Raw genomic sequence first — 21022 nt, 5'->3', positions numbered from 1 at the left:
ACGCATGATAAATAACGCCATCCTCATGTTATTTTTTGAACATCAGTTATATTAGCTAAGTAATTGTATATAAACATACGTGTATGAAGATATCATCAAATAGTTATTTTTTAACTATCTGAAACGTTGAAAATGTACAAATGAAATTCCTGGTCCATCTCATCAGTAACATATACATACCTACATATACTATGAAATAATGATAACCTGTCACTGAAATATTAAACCCAAATATTATAGTTTGTTGATAACACTAAGCATTTTACAGCTTATTAAAAACCGATATCACTACCTAGGACATTGTGTTGTAACTTTTTTTTTCGGTTTTTACTATGCTGTATTCAATTTATCATCATTCATTTCGTCTCAGCACCAAAACACGTTTCCATTTCCTCTGTACAAAATAAGTGCCACATGTGTCTATATGCGAAAATGATTGATGGATAAATTGTACGGAATAGTCAAAATTTTGCCTAATTTTCTGTAAAAAGAACCTTGATGATGTGGTGGATATTGTTGGGTTAGGCATCTGGGCAATAACGAAATCTGGAAACTGGATGGAACCACTTTCCAGCAGGTTCCTGCACTGCGCAGCTTGCGTCTGGACGGCAACCGTCTGCGCGGTGTTCCTTCGGAGGCATTGACCGGTCTCCCACACCTTGAGGTCCTGTGAGTACCAGGACCAACACATAATACCTGTTTGTTCGCCTATGTTTCTGCTGTTGATCGAACAGGAAACACCAACAACACAACACTCCAACTACCACTTTGTTTATTTTCCATCAGCGGCAGCTGCTGCATTTGTCATGGAATTACCCATATGCATAATTGGTATTAACTGGAACTGATTTGCGAGATAATGTTACGTTCAAAAATAATAAAATAAATCGCCAGTTTAATTAGCTGTTGGCTATCATACGTTTAATTGCGATTATTATTGAAATTCCAAGCCAATTAATTAGATATCGGTGATTTACGGTGTCAAAACTGCACAAAAACTTTGACTGCCGTGAAATTGAATGGAGGCAATAAATAGCAAGGTGGTTGTTGGAGCATAAAGAGCAAGATTGACGACCACTGGTACACTAATACCTACTCACCTGTAACTCTATTTACAATATACTTTACGACATTTTACACGTATTTATGCGCTAATAAAACTAATAAACACTCTCATTAACACGTCATTAACTGTTTTGTACTATAAATAAACGATCGCAATTACCATAAAACCGATTATTTAGACACAATTGGAGATAATTGGCACTCGGAAATGGCCCGGAACTAAATTTTTATAGCAAAAAAAACAGGTTTACCAATACAAATTCTAACTGTTTTATTTTGCAGGAATATTGGAAATAATTTGATCGCCAGCCTTCCTGTGGCCGCATTTCCACCACTCGACAAGCTGGTTGTTTTGTAAGTATTTTTTAACAGTTCGGTATTTGTTTGTGGTTTTATTTTCATTGCAAATTCAGAATCGAAACCCACTGTTAAGGGTGTGCAACCGTAAAACAGAATTGCGGAGAAAGCTTTTAAGCATTATGACTTCACAGTTTTACTCGCTTTATTTTTTATTGAGCTGTAAAACGGTGCATTAGGATAAGAACTGGCGGGTTTTTGATAATTTTTAAATTGTTAAATTACTTCTATTATTTCCGACATTAAAGCTCCCCATTAAATTACAACATTTACTTTATTGTCAAGAATGTTAACATGAAAATTGACCTCTTTCTTTGTGTTTACAAACAGAATTGCTAAGGCACAGCTAATGATTATGCAACCAACAAAACACATAATTTTATATTATTTAAGACCATCCACTTGCGAGTTCGGATTTTTTACGCGAAAATTATCTAATAATATTTAAAAATACCCTACCCATTTATTATATCAGTAAATTCATACTAACTGAACCAATCTAAAATAATACTTTTGCAAAAATTATTTTCATATGTGAGCTTCCAAAAAAAGACTTTTCGTCTTGTTGACATACACCAAAAAGTAATCATCATCATTATCAAAATATTTGTACACAGGACGTCATATTTTCCCATGAAAAACATCCATAAAACAGTAGTGGAACCTGTTATTAATATATTTTAAATGTTCTACGGTAATATTGAAACTGTATCGTTTTTCTGCTGTATGCTGGGCAGGTAAAATTGTTTTTAAAACAAACTCGAGATTATACGGTTTCAAATAGGTCTGATCAAAATGTTTGTAATTTTTTGCTGAAGTTGTAGATTTGAGATCAAATATCTTAATCGCACAGTTTAGGTACACAGCACGGTATCATTTCAGAAGTAACACTAATTTTAATTTACAAGTTCTACACTTTCATGTTAATGTAAGTGGATAATTATATTGTTACAAAACAAACCCATACGCCGCCCCGGTACGACGTCTATGGGTGTTCTGGTATGTATGCCGATAATGTTTGACTCATCATCGATGGCGGCAACATTCGGATCAAGCAGCGCTTAGAAACGGTTCTGCGGAACTCTCGGCGGTGACGACGAACTATCCAGAAGGGACGCGAACACCCTCGGGACCGGGCAGTGGAGTCCAGTCAGTGGGAGAAGTAGAGTCTAGTCTTATCCAGGAGTCGGTTAATAAGTTCAAATTAAGTTGAGTCAGAATTGTTCGCTGTCTATAGTCGTATAAATTTGTATTACTGAGAAATAAATTGTTGAGTTTTACCCACGCCGATTTTAAATTACCGATCAACGTACTAATATCTTTTTTTGCTTCTATCCAGCGACGAGCTATATACAAGGAAGGAAAATACATATATGTCTGTCTTTATTTTCGTGCATAAATTTTGATAAATGCAAAAATTTACTGTTGTCGTTCTTGCCTTACTTGATAGATATGTTAGTTTAATTAATCTCTGCTATTCATGCATCTGGACAATATGCCACACATTGACAAGTAAGATATACACATCTAGGAATTTTATTTATTTATTACCAGCTTTTTACCTAACAGAACAATCCTTATGAGCAAAATCAATGAAAGAACAATGACAAAAAAAAAGAAAGATACAAATAAAAGCAATGGCGAAAATATAACAACATTAGATACTAATTTAAGATAACAGAAGATTTTGCAAACTAACAAAAAATAGAAAGAAACGCTAAAGTAATAAAAAAATGATAGTAATATAAACATTTAAACTGGAATATTTCTCGCGACTTTTAATCAAAAAGTGACCTAAACCTGAAAAAAGGTGAAAAAGATATATATTGAGCGCTCTGGAGACAACATCTATAAAGTGATTTAAGTCATAATTTGGCAGGTGGAATTGGATAGCAAATATATTCTTATTTCTGGAATTTAGCCTCAGAATCTTGACAAAAAAAAATGTAGGACCTGAGGACAGTCTATTACATTGCGAAATACTTTATAGCAAAATTTAACAGCACAGATATCTTTTGGACACTGCGGAGAGCTTAGACCTATTAAATCGAGCCGGTTTGTATAATTATAATTGTTTTTATCAATCTTTAGTATATAAAGCAAAAGATTCACAAATTTAAGCTGAACTCTCTCAATACGGTCAATGCTAGACTTATAAAACGGAAGTCATATAATATTGCAGTATTCAATTAGAAAACTACAACGACGTTTTATAAACCCACACAGCCTGAACGCCCTCTGGAATACGCTGTCAATATGTTCATCAAAACAAAGTTTGGAACCAAAGGTTACACCTAGGTCAGATATAGACTCTTTTTGGGGGAATATTCTTTAGACGATTCTAAAATATTATCTTGAGAGATTTTACATTTGTCAAAATTTAATAAAATATTATTTGACTCACACTATTTAATCAAATTTTTAATATCTGTTTGAAGTTTAAGACAATCATCCCATGTATTTATACTGTAAGAAATTTTAAAGTCATCGGCAAACAGTAGGTAGGAAGAGTATTGGTAAGAAATATCATTATTAATAAACAACAGACAGAGAATTGGGCGTAAGTGGCAAGCTTGTGGAACTCCTGAAGTGAATTATAATAATTTTGATAGATGATTCTTAATATTAACAGCCTGTAAGCAATTTGAAACATAGATCCAATGCAATTTAAAAGATTACCGTTTATACTAAACAATTTTAGCTTTCTGAATAACATTCGATGGTCAACTGTATCAAACCTTTCCTGAAATCTGTATAAACCGCATCTATTTGTCGATAATGTTCCATGTGAGCATTTAAATAGGAAAAATAGCTAATGAGATTAGCGAGTGCACTACGTTCAAGGAGAAATGCGTATTGATTTGGAGACAGAGAGCTATGAAACATTTTAACAAATTGATCACTAATTAATCATTCAAAAATTTTACCTATAGTAGATAAAGAACATCTGTAATGTTCGATGTTAGATTTACCTCCAGCTTTGTAAAAAGGGATAATATAAGAATATTTCCAAATCTTAGGGTGAATCTGCTGTTAACGAATGTAGGAAGATATTGGTAATAACTTGAGTAAGAGATGTACTACAGATTTTCATGAAGCTAGGAAATTAAAAATAATTCTTAAAACTCTATGCTAAGAGTAAAAAATGCAGAGTACTTATTATATAGGAGTATTAAGTAGGAGTATATCGTATCTCACTACTATATTTCATTTTTTCTTTAACATCCGACAAGAGCATCCCAATAACAATTAATGAAAATGGAACAGATTGAGCTAAAATCAACGTAACTGTTAACGATACGGAGAAAAACTATTGTAGTTTTGCTTTCAAAAAAGGTTTTGGGCGTTAATTTTTTCTTTTAACATATTACCCAAATTGTAAAAAACAAATGCTGCTTCAACAAATAAAATTTACTTATTTCTAAACCAACGCTAAACCGAACTCCGCCGAATCTTATGCGCAGGCAGTTACTTCAAAAATATCTCCCAGAAAAAATATCGTAGCCTAAAAGAGTTGTTTCATCGAAGATTAAAGATTATAGCTATTGAGTGATTCAAAAATTTTCTTCGATAGAATGCCATCGTTTCAGTGATTATGTAATACATTTTTACAACAAAAATCCTCATTACTTTGACAACCCTGTCTACCATAAATGTTCAGCTTAACATTGAATTCTGCAACCACTAACAAAATTTACTGAGTGTAAAACTCGCAAAACTAAAATAGTCGGATTAATTACTTAATATTAATTAAGTAATATTACTTATAATAAATAGAACAGGGATGGCCAAATGGCGGCCCGCGGGCAATATCCGGCCCACTAAGTCCTCGAAAGCGGCCCGTGATTTGCTAGCAATTTGAAATAATTTACTAAATAGAATTTAAAAAAAACCTTTGGTTTTAATTTGTCTTAAGTTTGATATGTGAATAATGTCAATAATCGAAAATAAATTATTTCATCATAATTAATTCAAATCTATTGTTAAGTTGTTTTTGCCTCGCCACCTTCTCCTACTTTTTTTAAATGGCCGTTGCTTTCTGTTATGTTGGCCATCCTTGTAATAGAACATTTAGGGATCCACTCCCCGAAAACTTTTATCATCGTACATTAAAACTAAGATAAATTTAATTTAATTTGTATAAATAATAAACTGTAATAAATATGTATTACAATTTTTAAATGTCTTATTTTAAAAACTGAGTACACACCAGGAGTTGTTGACTATTTTCAAAATACGGCATCGATCGTTACCAAGAAATATGGAAAGTTCCAATGCTAGCAGATTTCTGAATCATCTACAAGAAAAAAAAAACACTCGTTCTAAAACAACTAAGTACATATTTTCTCTAAAAATTGACTTAAAACCCATGGTGTCGTTTAATTTTAAAGAAATTGATTCAGGGGTTTCCTCTGAAACCTGATTTTTGTTGATAGCGTTCATGGTAAAAAATAAAAAAATCTCACGTCATCTCAATGGAAATACATTTTCATTTTGTTGCATATTGTTATTGATCTTTAACAACGTACCTCAAATTTTACCAAAACTATCCAGGTACTCGTAGGTGATGTGGAATGGTTCATTGAAAGCTTTAAATTTAGAACATAAATTTACCACAAAAACGCATTTTAAATTGAAACAGACACGTAATTGAAGTTAACTTACATAATTCACCTCGAACATGACACTCCCAACGGATTATTTTTTATTTTAACTAAACTCGAATTAATTCCCAGTTAAATTACTATTGTCGAAGAGGCTCGTATTGCCTATAAATCTGTTATCCTCGTTCGAACGTAATTCGTAATATAGATAAAATGAACGAATGTTTTTATTAACATAAAGTCAGACAGATTGGCTAAATATAAATGAGCATAAAACTTAATTTATTGTACCTTTATGCAAGTAATAAATCCGTTGATATGTATTTCATATGTATAATAATTGACTCAAGTGCTGTAAAGGAATTTTAAAAATAGTCTTCCAATTAATCTGACACTTCAAAGAAACCTTGAAAAACCGACGTTATCGAATAATAATTTGTAGATCAAAGAGTCTGTTTCTTTTCAATCGTAGCATTCCCAGTGGCGTATCATTATTCATAAACACAGGATTATATAAAAGATGGGCTGTGACGCCTCTGCTGACACGGTTACTGATAAATGGAAGTTGCGTGCTTGCCAGACAAACACGCGTGATCTGGCAAGTCGAGTTGGTATCTTCACCACAGCACCGGGTTAAAAATTGAAAGAGATTTTTTCAAATCTAGTAAATTGCCCAGATATTTACTTTACGACCGGTCTGGAGCTGAAATATTGCGAGGCGCGCATACAAAGATTTTTTTTCCTCGAATTAAAGAATAAAAATTGTTACTGTCCACCACCCTGAACAGGCTTGAATTCTATTATGCTCTCCCTTTCGACGTGAATTTTTAATTAAAACAATGTATTCCAACCCAAACAAATGCAAATATTATTCATGATCAGCGTTGATCCAAATCCTCTTTCGTGCATGTTTTACGGTTGCAATACTCCTGGTTGACCTCAAATGGAACTCCTACTCTATATTTTCATTAAAATGGCAAGTCACCGTACGGTTATCTCGTGAAATCATCCTGATTTACGGTTTAACTTTGGCTTAAAGAGTCAAAATTTTGCATGTTGAGTAAAATCTGGCCGTACAACCGCGAACGCTACATCAATCCAAGACGACGCCGACGTCGCTGTTACGGTGTCTAATAAGTATTATTTTTCAGATTGATGAAACGTAACCAGATCAGTGAGATAGCTGAGGAAGCTTTTGCCAACTTGACATCTTTAAAAGTTTTGTAAGTATCAACTTGAACACAAATCAATATCGTCGTAATCTCGTTATAAAGCTTCCCACCGTCATCGTCACGAGAACGCTTCATCATCCCATTTAATAAAAGCCACTCAAGAGAGCGCACTCAATTTTAACTCCTTCACGCACCTGCTTTAAATAATCTACCTGAGATCTACGTCATCATGATATTATATTTTGGCGATGAGCAAAAATATCTTAACATTTCTTATCAAAATATTTTAATTGAAAGATAACTTTTTTGCAGTTTACTCTTAGTATTACTAATTAATTACCATTAATTATTATTATTTACTTATTATTGATGAGGTGTGATTCAAGCAGTGAGGAAATTATTAGATATTTCTTTAGTTATTATTTAAAGACAGCCCATAAAAAACATACCAGGTACGAAAGACATTAAAATGTAGCAAGCATTATAACAACTACAAAAAGAAAGTTTGATATATGATTAACATTGATTTCATGATTAAATAAATGTACCTGTGTTAACAAATAATGTTACTAATTAAATAAAAGATGATTATGTTATATTATTTTCCCAAAATTTTCGGGATACAGTACTTTTTTTATTTCCCGAGTGTAAGATAAGGAAGTATTATAATCGAGTCCAACGGGTGACTCGCTACTTTTATGTTTTCTCTACATTTTATGACCCCTAGAATACGAAAACATAGGGCTCTCGTTTCCGTCTGTCTGTCCGCGTCTGTGTTGATTTTTATATTAGACAGATAATCTTCTAAACTACCGGACCGATTGTTGTCAAATTTTGTATGTATATTAGGAATATGGTGCAGATGATGAAACGCTGACCAAAATTTGTCTGATCATCCCCAAATAACTTACTTTCTTGTTATGTATGCATCCACCTTTATTTTTAACCGTAAACATCAAGATTTTGTTAATTTTATATTAGCAGTGTGCAGAAACGCCATATTTTATAAACGATGTAGGCCATAATTTGTGAATTCTGAACACCGTAGTTTATCAATTTTGAACCGTACTTTTAAATTTCTCTAAACCACTTTTAGCGAATTACTGCGGAACACGGTACCTACTATTATATAAATTTTGAACGTTGTACTTTATTAGCGAGTACGCCGCAATTTTAATTTTATTACAGTGTAACTCAAAAAAAATTATGAATGAAGCAATTTGTTTTATTAATCAAATCAAGAACGATTCACCCCTTTTCCCGAAAATTTGATTTTACAATACTGTTATTACTGATATATGTGTCCTTGCTAAAATGTTGATGACGCCATCACAAAATTTTGTTGTGGAAAAACTCACTTGAAACATTTTTTACCTGTACTTAAACACTTCATGTATCACAAAAAAAAAAATAATTCGCAAAGTCAAACTTTAACATTTTTCGAAGAAGTTGGATTTCAGGGGCGAGGAATGTTCTGTCTAATACTTTAGACCATTTTTTATAATTATCTACATGTTCTTTAAATCAAATGAGTTAGCTATTTTTATTGTCGATAGCCACTACTCTTGATATGATTTAAAATAATAAAAAAAAGAGTTACCTACATAATTATATTTACTAAAGAATAGATTTTTTTCAAACTTAATCTTTGGATATATTTTGCTAAATTCTGATGATGTTATGAATTCTCGGCAACGACTTCCACCGTCTATTAGTTTAAGTAAATTAGGGGTTTATAGCAGCTGCCTGAAAATTGATTGTTACTCTCGGTCAAACGAATAGATATATATTATCGCCAGCGTTTATATTACAAACCTATGTTTCAGCTTAACTTTTGGAGGTTGACTTTTAGAAATTTTGTAATATTTATATACTGTAAAATTTAATCTATTATTCACTCTATGCTCTCTACAGTTATATCTACAAGTTGATTAAGCGTTAGGTATTTAACATCTTTATTAACAATATTTTACACGATTGCGTTTAGTGGGCTGCAGTAGAATCGATTTTTTTTAATTATGTAATTCAGCTGCATATCTATTTGCTTTGTTTATCAAGAACTCAAACCTCCTAACATAACATACAGTAATAATATTCTTATATTAAAACCAAATTCCAATTATTGCCATATGGTGCTCCTAACTCTGCTCGAAACTAAGTTTAATTAGAAAATTTGCTTTCAGGGAACTCGACGACAATTTCCTAACACAGATACCTACAGCCGTCACGAAGCTTGCCAAACTACAGGAACTGTAAGTTTTCCTCTTTTTCTAATTTTACTCGTCATTTGAACACTGTGCTAGAGCAGTTGAATATTGCGGCTTTCTGATTGTCTTGACCCGGTGTCCGGACTCTTACACGGAATTGAAATCGATTTAGAAGAGTTCAGAGACAAAGCAGGCCAATAAGCCTTATAAGCTCCACGGCAGGTGAAGCAATCGAAAAAAGCAATCCGAAAATCCCACAAAAGCCCAATTACAATTAATTAACTCAGATACAGATCATTGAACTTATAATTGTTGCAGGTCGATATCTGGTAATCGCATCAAGTATATCCGTGGGGGATTATTGCAGAAGACGCCCGCATTAGCCCTCCTAGAGCTCAAAGGAAATCCTTTGACAGGAGTGGACGCCCACGCATTCTCTTTCCTGCCGCGACTCCGAAAGCTGCAAGTATTATATGTTACCTTATGTGCATACATTTCGCTTCGAATTAATCCTCAGCCTTGTCTGCTTTTACGACGAGAAATTCAATTTCAAAAACTGGCCTCGGATTTTATGGAGTTTGCTACTTTAAGGAAGTTGTAAAGTCTGCGGGCATTATACCGTCGTAAAATCATAGCATATCGCAACTGGTAATTGGGGGGTGACGCTTTATTATTTACCCTAACCCCTCTACTTAACTTAGCAGTTTGATACTACCGTTTGCGAACAGGAGACAAATACTATACAGCGAATTTCAGAAAAAAATGGTCCAAACTTATTTCGACAGAACTTCCCTCGCCCCTGATGTACAATAAAACATCTCCAGCTTTTTCGAAAAATTATAAAATTTGATTCTGCAAATTTTATTTATTTTTTTGTGAGAACCCCTATAAGTTGAAATAAGCATATATGTAAACATCTATTGTTAAAGTAAATGTAAAGAAGCGTGCACGCGTATGTTTCAAATGCGTTTTTACTTCAAAAATTTTATGATGACATCTCATGTTTCCAACGACAGGTATGTCAGTTTGGATTGGTACAGTGTAATACTAAAAATAATAGTATTGTATTCCAAAATTTTTTTGAAGACCTGCATAAGCAATCTAAAAAATATGAATGCAATAATAAATCACAAGCATAGAGTGATAACATTTTGCATAATTAATTTAGAAAAATTTGAGATGACGTCATGTATTTTTGGGGGAGGGATGGATAAATGAATACATTTTTATTAACGATTTACCATGATTACAATAAACTTAAAACGTTTGCAAGATTTCAAAACATTCAGTTTTGCAGTGCCTGATTTATTCAATAAAATATATTGACTCATTCATCAATTTTTTTTAGTCACCCTGTATATACAAATCTAATAGCTATTTAACGAACAAGTTTGTTAATAAAGGCGATTAATAATCGAGATATTTTAACGCGGGAGAAACGAGCGCGTTAATGGTCGAGATTATTAATCGCCAATTAACAGTCGAGTTAGTTACAATACTTTTCCGGTGATCGTAATTTTAGAAAAATTATTGAAAATTCTAAATATGAATTATGCAACCAAACATACAAGTGAAAATTTTTATGAATAAACATTAGTTGGATATGTCCAAATCATGATGGATGCATAAAGTGGATCGAAGTATAGAATACTTTGGCCACAAGCGTGCTATTGAGCCTTTTTCGGAAATATCTGAGAAGGATGTAAGTAATACGAATTCTGAATACCTTACAACCAACTTTCCGGCGCACCAAGCATCAGACTCATCGTAGGTTTTTTGGTACAGCATTTTAGTTCTTTCTGGAAGTAAATTTAGTGACACATATTTGCGTTTTCTACTTCCGGAAAAGTTAAAGAATCCATTTCTATGCAATTTCCCATTTTGAATCTTGATTTGGGAAATTTTTGACATTCAGTATTATGACATTTCACGTAAGGACGTCTATATCTGGTTGCCTAAAATCATGCATTAATAGCCCTTATTAATGAACGATTTTCGTACATAAATCATGCATTAATCGCCTCATTAATAAACAATCACCGGAAATAATATATTATTAGCCAAGGTTGCAGAACCAAGCATTCTAGACCGAGCGCAAATTAGAACCCGAGACGCGCAGCGTCGAGGGCTCTGAAGCGCGAGGTCTAGAAGTGGCCAAATTTTCGAACTGTAGAGGTCATGACACATCGAGAAAAATTAGAGTTACCAGTCGCTCGATGAACTCGATTACGTCCTTGGGAAAAATAAAAAATTTAAAATATCTTCGTTGGTAAAGATTTTCGTTTTTTTTTTTCACGAAGAGGTATTCTTTTGAGAAAGGCAATTATTCATTTTCGAAATATGGATAGAATTATTGAGGACAATGGTACGTTTCAGAATTGAATATTCAGACCACAAATTATCCGGGAATTTTAGCTTTTCGTTCCAATGAACGAAATAGGCCAACATCACTTAAGTTTTTTTTGTCGCACCACTGCTTGAAATTATCATAAATACTTATGTATATCTTAATTAGTAATAAGTAACACAAGTGTTAGTTACAACTGATTTCGGGAAATAATGGGTACCTCGGATTGCGCTCGGGGTCGCTACACATTTACTCTCTCTCAGTCGATAAAATGCACCTACCGCTCTTAATACTTAAATAACTATTATAGACTAAACTAATTAAATAAAATTATGATTGAAAGTACTTTTTTATTATGATCTTTGTTTGCACGAAATATATTTTTTTTCATTATAACTATATAGTACCTTTGCAAAAAAAATGTCTGATTCTAAAAATGTTAATATTTATAAAGGTATTCAGGGCTGTACGCGATAACTTTATTTTTAATATCTCCTGAGACTACTTAAAAAAAAATGTATTTCTTAGTGAGATATTTCCTGAAAGTTTCAAACGTTCATTTTTCCCTCAACATAATGATTTCAGGGATCACAATAGGCTACTTTCGAAAATTTGCCTATTTAAAAAATTTTGTCCCCAAGAAAATATAAATAATAGTCCATAACTTAAAACTACCATTATGTTTACTATTGTATGTGTACTAAATAGCTGAAAATCAACTTTCTGAGATCAGTTAGTGTTGCCACAGGGGCCAGACGAAAATCACAAAAGTCAGCAAATAATAACAAAATCCAACAGTCTACCATTCTTCGGTAAATTGTACAGAAAAAGTACTTACATTTATTATTGAAAGCACAGTTACTATACAGTAAAATAAAACTATAATTACTTCATTTTATAAAACAAATTCAGCCCATAACATGAAAGTATGAGAATTTAACAGTTTCAGAATTATAATAGGTGCCGATCGGAAGCGAAGCCTCCAAAAAAATAAATGAGGACGGTTTTTCGTATATGTTTATTCATTCACACTAGAACTTCAAAAATATTACAAATCCACGAAGTCTGTAATAAACTTATGGAAAATAATAATAATATAAAAACCAAGATATTCATTTATTTTTAATTTGAATATGTATTCAAATGATGGGAAGACATATGATTTTAATGTATGGAGAATGTCTGGAGAATGCATCTCTTGCTGCACTGTTTATATTCAGTGATACTCTGAAAGAAGAGCGCATTCGGACACGATTTTAAAAGATTGGAGTATCAGTTGACAGCTAATTGGCCCCCCGTTAAGTTATTAAAGCAAAGAATAGCTACCGGTGAGGAACACGAACTAGAAATCATTCAAATTATTGAAGGGGAACCCCATGTGTGACAACGCAAATTGGCAAGAAGAGTAGGCATTAGCCAGTTTTCTGTTTACCGAATTGCCAAAGAAAATAAGTTTCATCCTCATCATTTCATCTTGGTCCAAGGAGTTAAAGAAACCGACTACCCTAGAAGACTTGTTCGGGAACAAACAATTTTAGATCAAAACTTGTGAAAATGTGCTTTTGATGAGAGATCTTTTAGCAACAATGATGTGTAAACAAACATAATTGTCACTACCATGCGCAGAATAGCCCCCGTTGGATTCGCGACAGGCACTTTCAAAGAGTTTATTCTACAAATGCCGGGTGGGCAATATTGGGGAACAAAATTATAGAACCATACTTTTTTCGCGAAAGATTAAATGGTCAAGTGTATGTATTTAAATCTTCTGGGTAACATTCTGCCAATGTTGTTAGAGGAGGTAGATTTACAAAGAAGACAAAACATGTAAACGCAATGTATGCAAATAACTGGATAGGTAGGGGTTCAATTAATCTTTGGCCCCCTAGAAGTCCTGATACAACTCCACTAGATTACTTTTTATGGGGAATGGTCAAAGATACAATAGAGAAGATCTGGAACATCGAATAACTATCTTTTGTAGATCTGTAACACCAGCAATGCTTATGAGAGTGAAAAGATATTTCTAGAACCGCACTGATGGACAAATTTTGAACATTTCCTTAGCTGATTTGCTTCGTTTTTGAGTTATGTTCGTTATTAAAACATATTTTCCTTTAATATTTCACTTATTTCATCCGGTTATGATTTTAATGTCAAAACTGACAAACTTTTAGGTATGTTTACATATTTATTAAAAATAAAATCTACATAAACTCTGCAAAGTATTGTTGGCTGCATCGAACATTCTTTCAGGCTCATTATTCCTCGTTCAGTATTAGATCGAAGGCTATTAGAAGATGTATTTATTGAAATAGTAGAAATTCTTCCATAAAGGTACATTTTTCCCTTTATTTAAAAACGAAATATTTTTTTAGAAATCGAACACTTATTTTGGAACAAAATTTATTTTCAAATCAGACAAATTATTTGGGGCAGAGGGAGTATTAATTATTCGATGTCATCATATTCAATTTACTGGTTGCAAATATGTATGTCTCAATTTGACTCTCCTTGAATATGTTCGACTGGAAGAGAGTTGGCCAATTTCAACTGCTACGGTAATTATAATTTAAACGGAAATGCAGTTTTAAGAATTAAAAAAGATTGGAAACAGGATCAGTCATTATTAAGATAAGTTGGTTCTGGCAGAGCTAGATGAATATGCATTTAGGGCAAATCCTTTTGATTCCGCGAGAGAAAATGTAAACAACTGCAACAGATTTAGACCACAAACTGCCGATGAATTATTTGAGCCAACTCAAAGTTGTTGCGAAGAAATCAATGAAAATGAGATTCGAAATTTAATCCACTCAGTGCCAAATAGACTAGCTCAAAGCATTGCTCAAAACGGAGCTATGACCATATACTCATTTTAAATCATTGTCAGCACTACTGATGTTACTTTAAATCACAATTTTCTCCAACCGTACATGTAATAAATTTTTGTGTGTCAATTTTACGCTCTTATGTTGTAGGAAGTCTTAGAATAATACTTATCATTATTACCTCAAAATTATGTAGACAACCAACAGTATTACATTAGCCCCATTCACACTAGCAAAAATTAGTAGGAAACGAACATATTAATTTTTCAAAAAATGCAACTTGTACTATATATGTAGATTTTAAGTTTCCTTATACTGTGTGCTGTGTAAGAATTTTGTTTTAGATATTTGAATCACACACTTTAAAGCACATTTAAGATTCCTAAAAAACACTGTAGATTTTTGATTCGAGGTCACTATTATTTTGACTGAGGAATGTAATTCACATAAATTAGAAACGTTGGTACACTTGATACTATAGTAAAATGTCAGTATAGTAATCGAGTCCATCGGACGAATGGCCACTTTTATGTTTTCTCGACGTTTCGTAACCCTAAAGTACGAAAAAAGTGTCTCGCGTTTCCATCTGTCTGTTTATCTGTTTGTCGGTCTGTCTGGCTCTGTGTCGATTTTTATTAGACACTTATCTCCGAAACTGCTTGACCTATTGTTGTCAGATTTTGCATGTATATTAAGAATACCATATAGATTGTAGATGGTAAAACGCTGACCAAAATTTTGTTAATCATCCCCACCAACAATTTGATGACGTCATTTCAAAGAATTCTGTTTTAAAATCATCTAAATGTTATCCAATAATATACTCCTGTACTTGTGGTATACAAATCCGCTTTGAATTTTTCCATAAACCGCCAAATGTTCATAAAAAATGAACATAGTATAATAACATTTTACCACTAACTCAGGATATAATCAATATAATATACTATAATCCATGGCCATGCAGTTAAGATGCTTGATGCTAAACTGGACCTTATTTTTTTCTCTTTATCTTATGTTTATCACGTCATAACAATTTTTTTATTGATCAAATTAAAAATTAATCACTCCATTTTCTGTAAAAGATGAAAATACGGAAGTCTTTATTTAATAATAATAATAATAATATTCAGCACATTTTATTCGAATGTGGCGTAATTATTAATTTTAGTCGTCTATTTTGTGGCGATAAACGTGACATTATTCCGATGTATAAACAAGCACTTGAATCAAAGCTTATTATTATTACCGAGAGGCCATTTTTTGTCGTTTGTTTTGTACCTACTTTAAATATATTTTACATTATCTGTACTTGTGCAATCTACACAATCCTTTGCAATTTGCGCCCCCACAGCGCAAGGGCTGCGGGGGTGTTATTTATGTCGCTCGTTTTTACTTTATAAAGAAATGGGATTTGTATGACTTGTACTGGGAGGAGAGAAGTTCTGTCAAAACAAACTTCGAATTCGTTATGTTTCTTTCATTTGTCAGTTTGGTTGGTTTACACGTCTCGATCTGACCGTGCCTCTCGATTAAGCATTGTCGATTTGTCTTACTAGATACGAAAAATTAATGTCCGTTTGCTATATGTTATGCCATTTATATTTAGACCTAAAAGACACAAAACAAATCCTCGAGACACTATTGCAAGTAAAGGGATTTTAATGAAAAAAGTTGGTATAACTTTTTCGAAAAAATTCCTTCATGTACTAAAATTTCGTTAGTTTTGGTAATTTTTAATTAATTTGGTAATTAAAATTACAAAAGCCAACTTATAAATAATTATCGTAATTATAAAAGTCATCTTAATTTCCTATCGATTTCGCAATCATTAGAAATTTTACCAATCAGTCGTAAGTAAATTATTGGCATTACAACTCGCCTTATTCTTTTTCCAAAATTTTAGCATCTATTACTTACTAATTCATAGATCTTTTGGTAGTTTGTTCCGTTTTGCGGGTTATGTATTTCCTAGTCATAGATTTTAACCACTAACCTATTTTAACTTATGCAAACATGTATTAACTTCCCAATGTGCATCCCCCCAGTAAGTAACAAAATTATCATCTCACCTCTTGATTGATGATGTATAGATGTTTATCTCACAAAACAAACAACACTAATCCAATCCAAGTGTGTTGTGTTTCCCCCAAAATCATGTAAATTGTTTTTTTATTGTCCGCTTAGTGTTTCATCCTTCTTCTTCAACATTTGATGAGCTTTTTGGGTCGTCTTTGTATCTGGCAGTGATTTGATTTATACTCTTCTTTGTTGGCAGGATTCTATCTGAAGCCAGAGAATTGTCGACGTTTCCCAACTTAAACGGCACGACGGCCTTAGAGATACTGAGGTTGGATAGGGCAGGGATTTCCTCTGTTCCTTCCTCTTTATGTACGACTTGTCCCAGACTTAAAAGCTTGTCAGTATATCTATGCTCATTTATGACTCCATTCTTAATGGTAATTTATGCTGCAGGGATCTCAAATCGAATAAGCTCAAGACGATACCGGATCTCAACAACTGTAGAGAAATGAGGGTCCTGTAAGTTTTACTAGTACATATTTATATTTTATTAATTCGACGACTGAAAATGTATCTTCGTAACGTCCATCTTTCTTTTCCTTCAGAGATTTGGCCAGCAATCACATCCGGTCACTGGAAAACAGGCCATTTCGTGGCATGTACCAAATGCACGACCTACTCTTAGCTCACAACGAAATCCAATACATCCCACAAGACGCCTTCCACAATCTCTCCAGACTTCAAGTTTTGTAATTCTTGCAACTATTCGTTTCGATTTTCTATTACAAACGTGTCGTTGCAGGAACCTTGAAGATAATCAGATTTCGTTTATACACCCGGACGCGTTCCTACCAATTTCGAAAATCGAGGATTTGTAAGTTTTATTCCCACGCTTCGTGAAGCCTATTATAATTTTTAATTTATAGGAATTTGGGACAAAACGTATTCCCCCATCTGCCGTCAGCTGGCCTGGAACGACTGTTACACTTAAAGACTTTCAATAATCCGAACCTACGCGAATTTCCACCACCGGAAGAGTTTCCAAGGATTCAGACTTTGGTGTTGGCTTATGCATACCATTGTTGCGCTTTTTTACCCTTAATTCCATCGAATCCACCCCCCAAAGCCAAAGATTTTATTGTATTTCCTGATATCGAAGATATTGATATGAATATGTGGAATTCTAGTTTGAGCGATTATTGGCCTTCCCAGCGTAAGTAAATATATTATTATAATATAATATACATATAAATACGTAAATGATATTTTGCAAGTTTTATAAAAAGTTTTACTGTTATATTTCTCTGCATATAATTTTACAAATATTTCTATTTACCAGCATTTGTATTAGTTTTATTCAATGAAATGTGCGAATGTACCAATGCCAAAATATATTAATTGAGGGTAAAACAAAGAAGATAAGAATTCTATAGACACATGATCTCATAATTTGGGAAAATTGTTTCTTTTTTGTCTATTTTTTTTATTGTACGATTTACGTAATATACTATGTGATGTGGTACTAAATTAAATTATCAAATCACATTTTTCTAAATTACATGTGACCTCCGGAAGTAATTAATAAAAAACTAAATATATAGAGCGACCATAATTTTTAATGAACAACTGATACTTAATTTTTTCGTGAAATAATTTAAACGTGAACATCTTATAACCGAAACTTGTCTAAAATGCCTTAAAGTGGGCAGGGTAAACGTATTGCCAATTTTGGGTCTTCTCATGTTTAACAGTGTCAATATTAAATTCATATTTCTGAGGAGTCGTCGTTTTCAAATTTAAGAACTATACGTATTTCAACATAGAATAAATGAAACAAAATAAAGAAGTAGTAATAAAAGCATTATGTGATGATGCTACTCGTAATTGAATAAAAAAAAAAACAAATAAGCAGACTAATGATATAAATTTGACAGTTTTACTAGTGCTAACGTAAATTAACCATAAAATATATATAAAAAAAATTATTCTTCATTAAATTAGACTACAAACACCGGAAAGGATACTTATTATGTTTATATCTTCTTGAGTCTAAAATTTAAAGAGCCAGTTTAAATTAGTAACCCCCCCCCCCTATTTAAGCTTTTTTAGGTATAGTCTTTGCCATTTCTATTGAAACACCACCTGTTGATTTTGCCTAAAATTTAGCAATTGCTAACAGTTTTCGGTTGATTGACAACGGCTTTTAGTTACAAAATTGTGTGAATATGAACGTTGCCAAATTTACGATCAACAAGTGGTGTTTCAATAGAAATGGCAAAGACTATATCTGTATCTATTATCTATATGTCACAGCACGTCACTGTGACGACGATCAGAATTATTTAATTACTATCCTATCCTGTATTTACAGGAATTCCAAAGTTATAAGGAGATGGGCTGAGTTTAAAACAACACTATTTGTTAATAAATACTTGATATTAACCCCTTGGACACCTTGAGCTTATCTAATAATAAAACTTGTTATCTGCTTCAGTTCTACTGCAGTTATTCGAGAAACCCGCTTTGAACATAATAACGTAATCAATCACTGAATTATTTATCCATAGCTTTTAAATTTTAACTCTACGGTATACATGGCGAGAAGGCAATATAAATAGAGTTAACCTCTTTTAAGTGCAGGACTCCTGTAAATAAGTTATGTGCTTTCTTTTCAGTGGAGGTTTAATAAAGACAACCATTGCTGATGTCAGATTTTTGCCAAAATCTAATATCAAAATCGCAAAACAATATTTTTTCTGAATTTTATTATGAAAACATCTTAGCTACTTAAAAATCACTTTTTATTAGGTTATTTAAGTTGACGGTTGTTAACTTAAGCTAAAGAGGTCATCGACATCATGAAAAAACTAACACATCAGGAGTTCCCAAAAATTTTTTAAATTACAACATGACGATAAAAAATGTTACAAAAATTAAAAAATTAAGAACATACAAGTAAAATTTCGTAATAGTTGATGGTCATATGTCATCATGCAAAGATGATTTTTGTTATAACGCCAATTGAAAGTGTTTTTATTTTAATAAGCAATATTTTTTATTCTAGAAAATTTGAGTCATAAATTTGGCAAAAAATTCGAAACCATTTGGGAAAATATTCGTTCTGATTTTACGTATCCTGGAAATTTTCCTTCATATATGGAAGAGTATGCCGAAGAAGAGGCTTTAAGAGTCGCTGGAGCTGATGGTAACCCAGGAAAAATCCAATGCTTACCATTACCAGGACCTTTCTTACCGTGTCAAGATTTGTTCGACTGGTGGACCCTGAGATGTGGAGTGTGGATAGTCTTTTTATGTGCCATGTTAGGTAACGGAACGGTCGTTTTCGTTTTGATATTTTCAAGAGGAAAGATGGATGTTCCAAGGTTTTTGGTGTGTAATCTTGCTGCAGCAGATTTCTTCATGGGCATATATTTAGGTAAAAAACGCATTTAATGAGTTTTTTGATTATGGTTTTCCACAACAAATTGTTAAAGTACCTATGCAGACTTTTCCAAACTTGTACAAAAATTATACTATATCGAGCCGTCTAAGATCTAGAAGCATTATCCGTTGACATAGAAATAAACACTATTTTTTGTAGAATTAAGGGCCGAATTCTGTAAAGTATAAAGGCACTTTGGTAAAAGGATTGTCCTTTACATAAAGACGTTCCTATTCTCTAAAACGTAAAGGACCATTATAGATCCGTTGCATAAAGGTGAAGTCCTTTATAGTTTCCCTTGTGCAACGTATGGTCATATGTGTCACTTTATGCAAATTATCTGTCAGTTTCATTAGTTTTATATAGTGACCGTTTCTAAATAAAAGGGAAGAAATGGAGAATCTGTGATTATTTATCCTAGAGGAATTACAATAAAGGTATACATGAGTCAGAACAATGATGTCTTTGTCTAGTTTTATAATTTCATTGTTTAAATTTGTTAATATAACAAAAAGCACTAAAAATCGTCATATTAAGCCCAATTTGGTGGAAATACAAATACTTTTACGATGCTCCAAATAGGTTGGTAACTAATAAACAACTTTGCAAAAATAACTCCTTTGGAGGAGTCTTTACTTATAAAAGACCAAAAAATCCATTAAAGGCCAGACTCTCCTGACCAGTTGCCACTCGAGTGTGTTGGTACATAAGGGGCCAGTGCTGATATCTCCAAAAATGTACATGATTTCATAAAGTGTTTTTTAAGTTTTTAATGTGTAACCATCATCACGAACCAACCTACGAGCAAATAAATAATACTTTTACTATATGTCAAGCACAAAGACCACGACAAGAATTTCATATTTCATAAATTAACAAAAGTTAAGTTTAAAAATCTCCCCAGCCCGTCACACCAACCATACCGATAGTGTGAAAATTTGAGGTTATGTACAATAGATTCCGTCTCTCTTGCGTATA

General features: G+C 32.8%; 1 protein-coding gene across 4 annotated transcripts in view; it reads left to right on the top strand.

Annotated features, from left to right (window-relative positions):
• LOC135132103 (lutropin-choriogonadotropic hormone receptor) overlaps window positions 1-21022 on the top strand; it is a 320328-nt gene that overhangs the window by 296701 nt on the left and 2605 nt on the right. For 2 of the 4 annotated variants that reach the window (XM_064060053.1, XM_064060044.1), the window contains exons 5-15: window positions 526-669; window positions 1348-1419; window positions 7178-7249; window positions 9382-9450; window positions 9724-9867; window positions 16859-16999; window positions 17056-17121; window positions 17208-17351; window positions 17405-17476; window positions 17529-17815; window positions 19667-20038. In XM_064060053.1, coding sequence (XP_063916123.1) covers window positions 526-669; window positions 1348-1419; window positions 7178-7249; window positions 9382-9450; window positions 9724-9867; window positions 16859-16999; window positions 17056-17121; window positions 17208-17351; window positions 17405-17476; window positions 17529-17815; window positions 19667-20038 — 1583 coding nt within the window. Of the gene's footprint in view, window positions 1-525; window positions 670-934; window positions 1103-1347; window positions 1420-7177; window positions 7250-9381; window positions 9451-9723; window positions 9868-16858; window positions 17000-17055; window positions 17122-17207; window positions 17352-17404; window positions 17477-17528; window positions 17816-19666; window positions 20039-21022 lie in introns of those variants that run through there. The other 2 variants (XM_064060071.1, XM_064060061.1) reach the window with 2 other exon arrangements.

Source organism: Zophobas morio, unplaced genomic scaffold (assembly GCF_036711695.1).
Source record: "Zophobas morio isolate AGI-343-1 ecotype UQ-CSIRO unplaced genomic scaffold, CSIRO_AGI_Zmor_V1 ptg000002l, whole genome shotgun sequence".
In the NCBI taxonomy this organism is placed as follows: domain Eukaryota; kingdom Metazoa; phylum Arthropoda; class Insecta; order Coleoptera; family Tenebrionidae; genus Zophobas; species Zophobas morio.
This window is presented reverse-complemented; position numbering and strand designations above follow the sequence as displayed.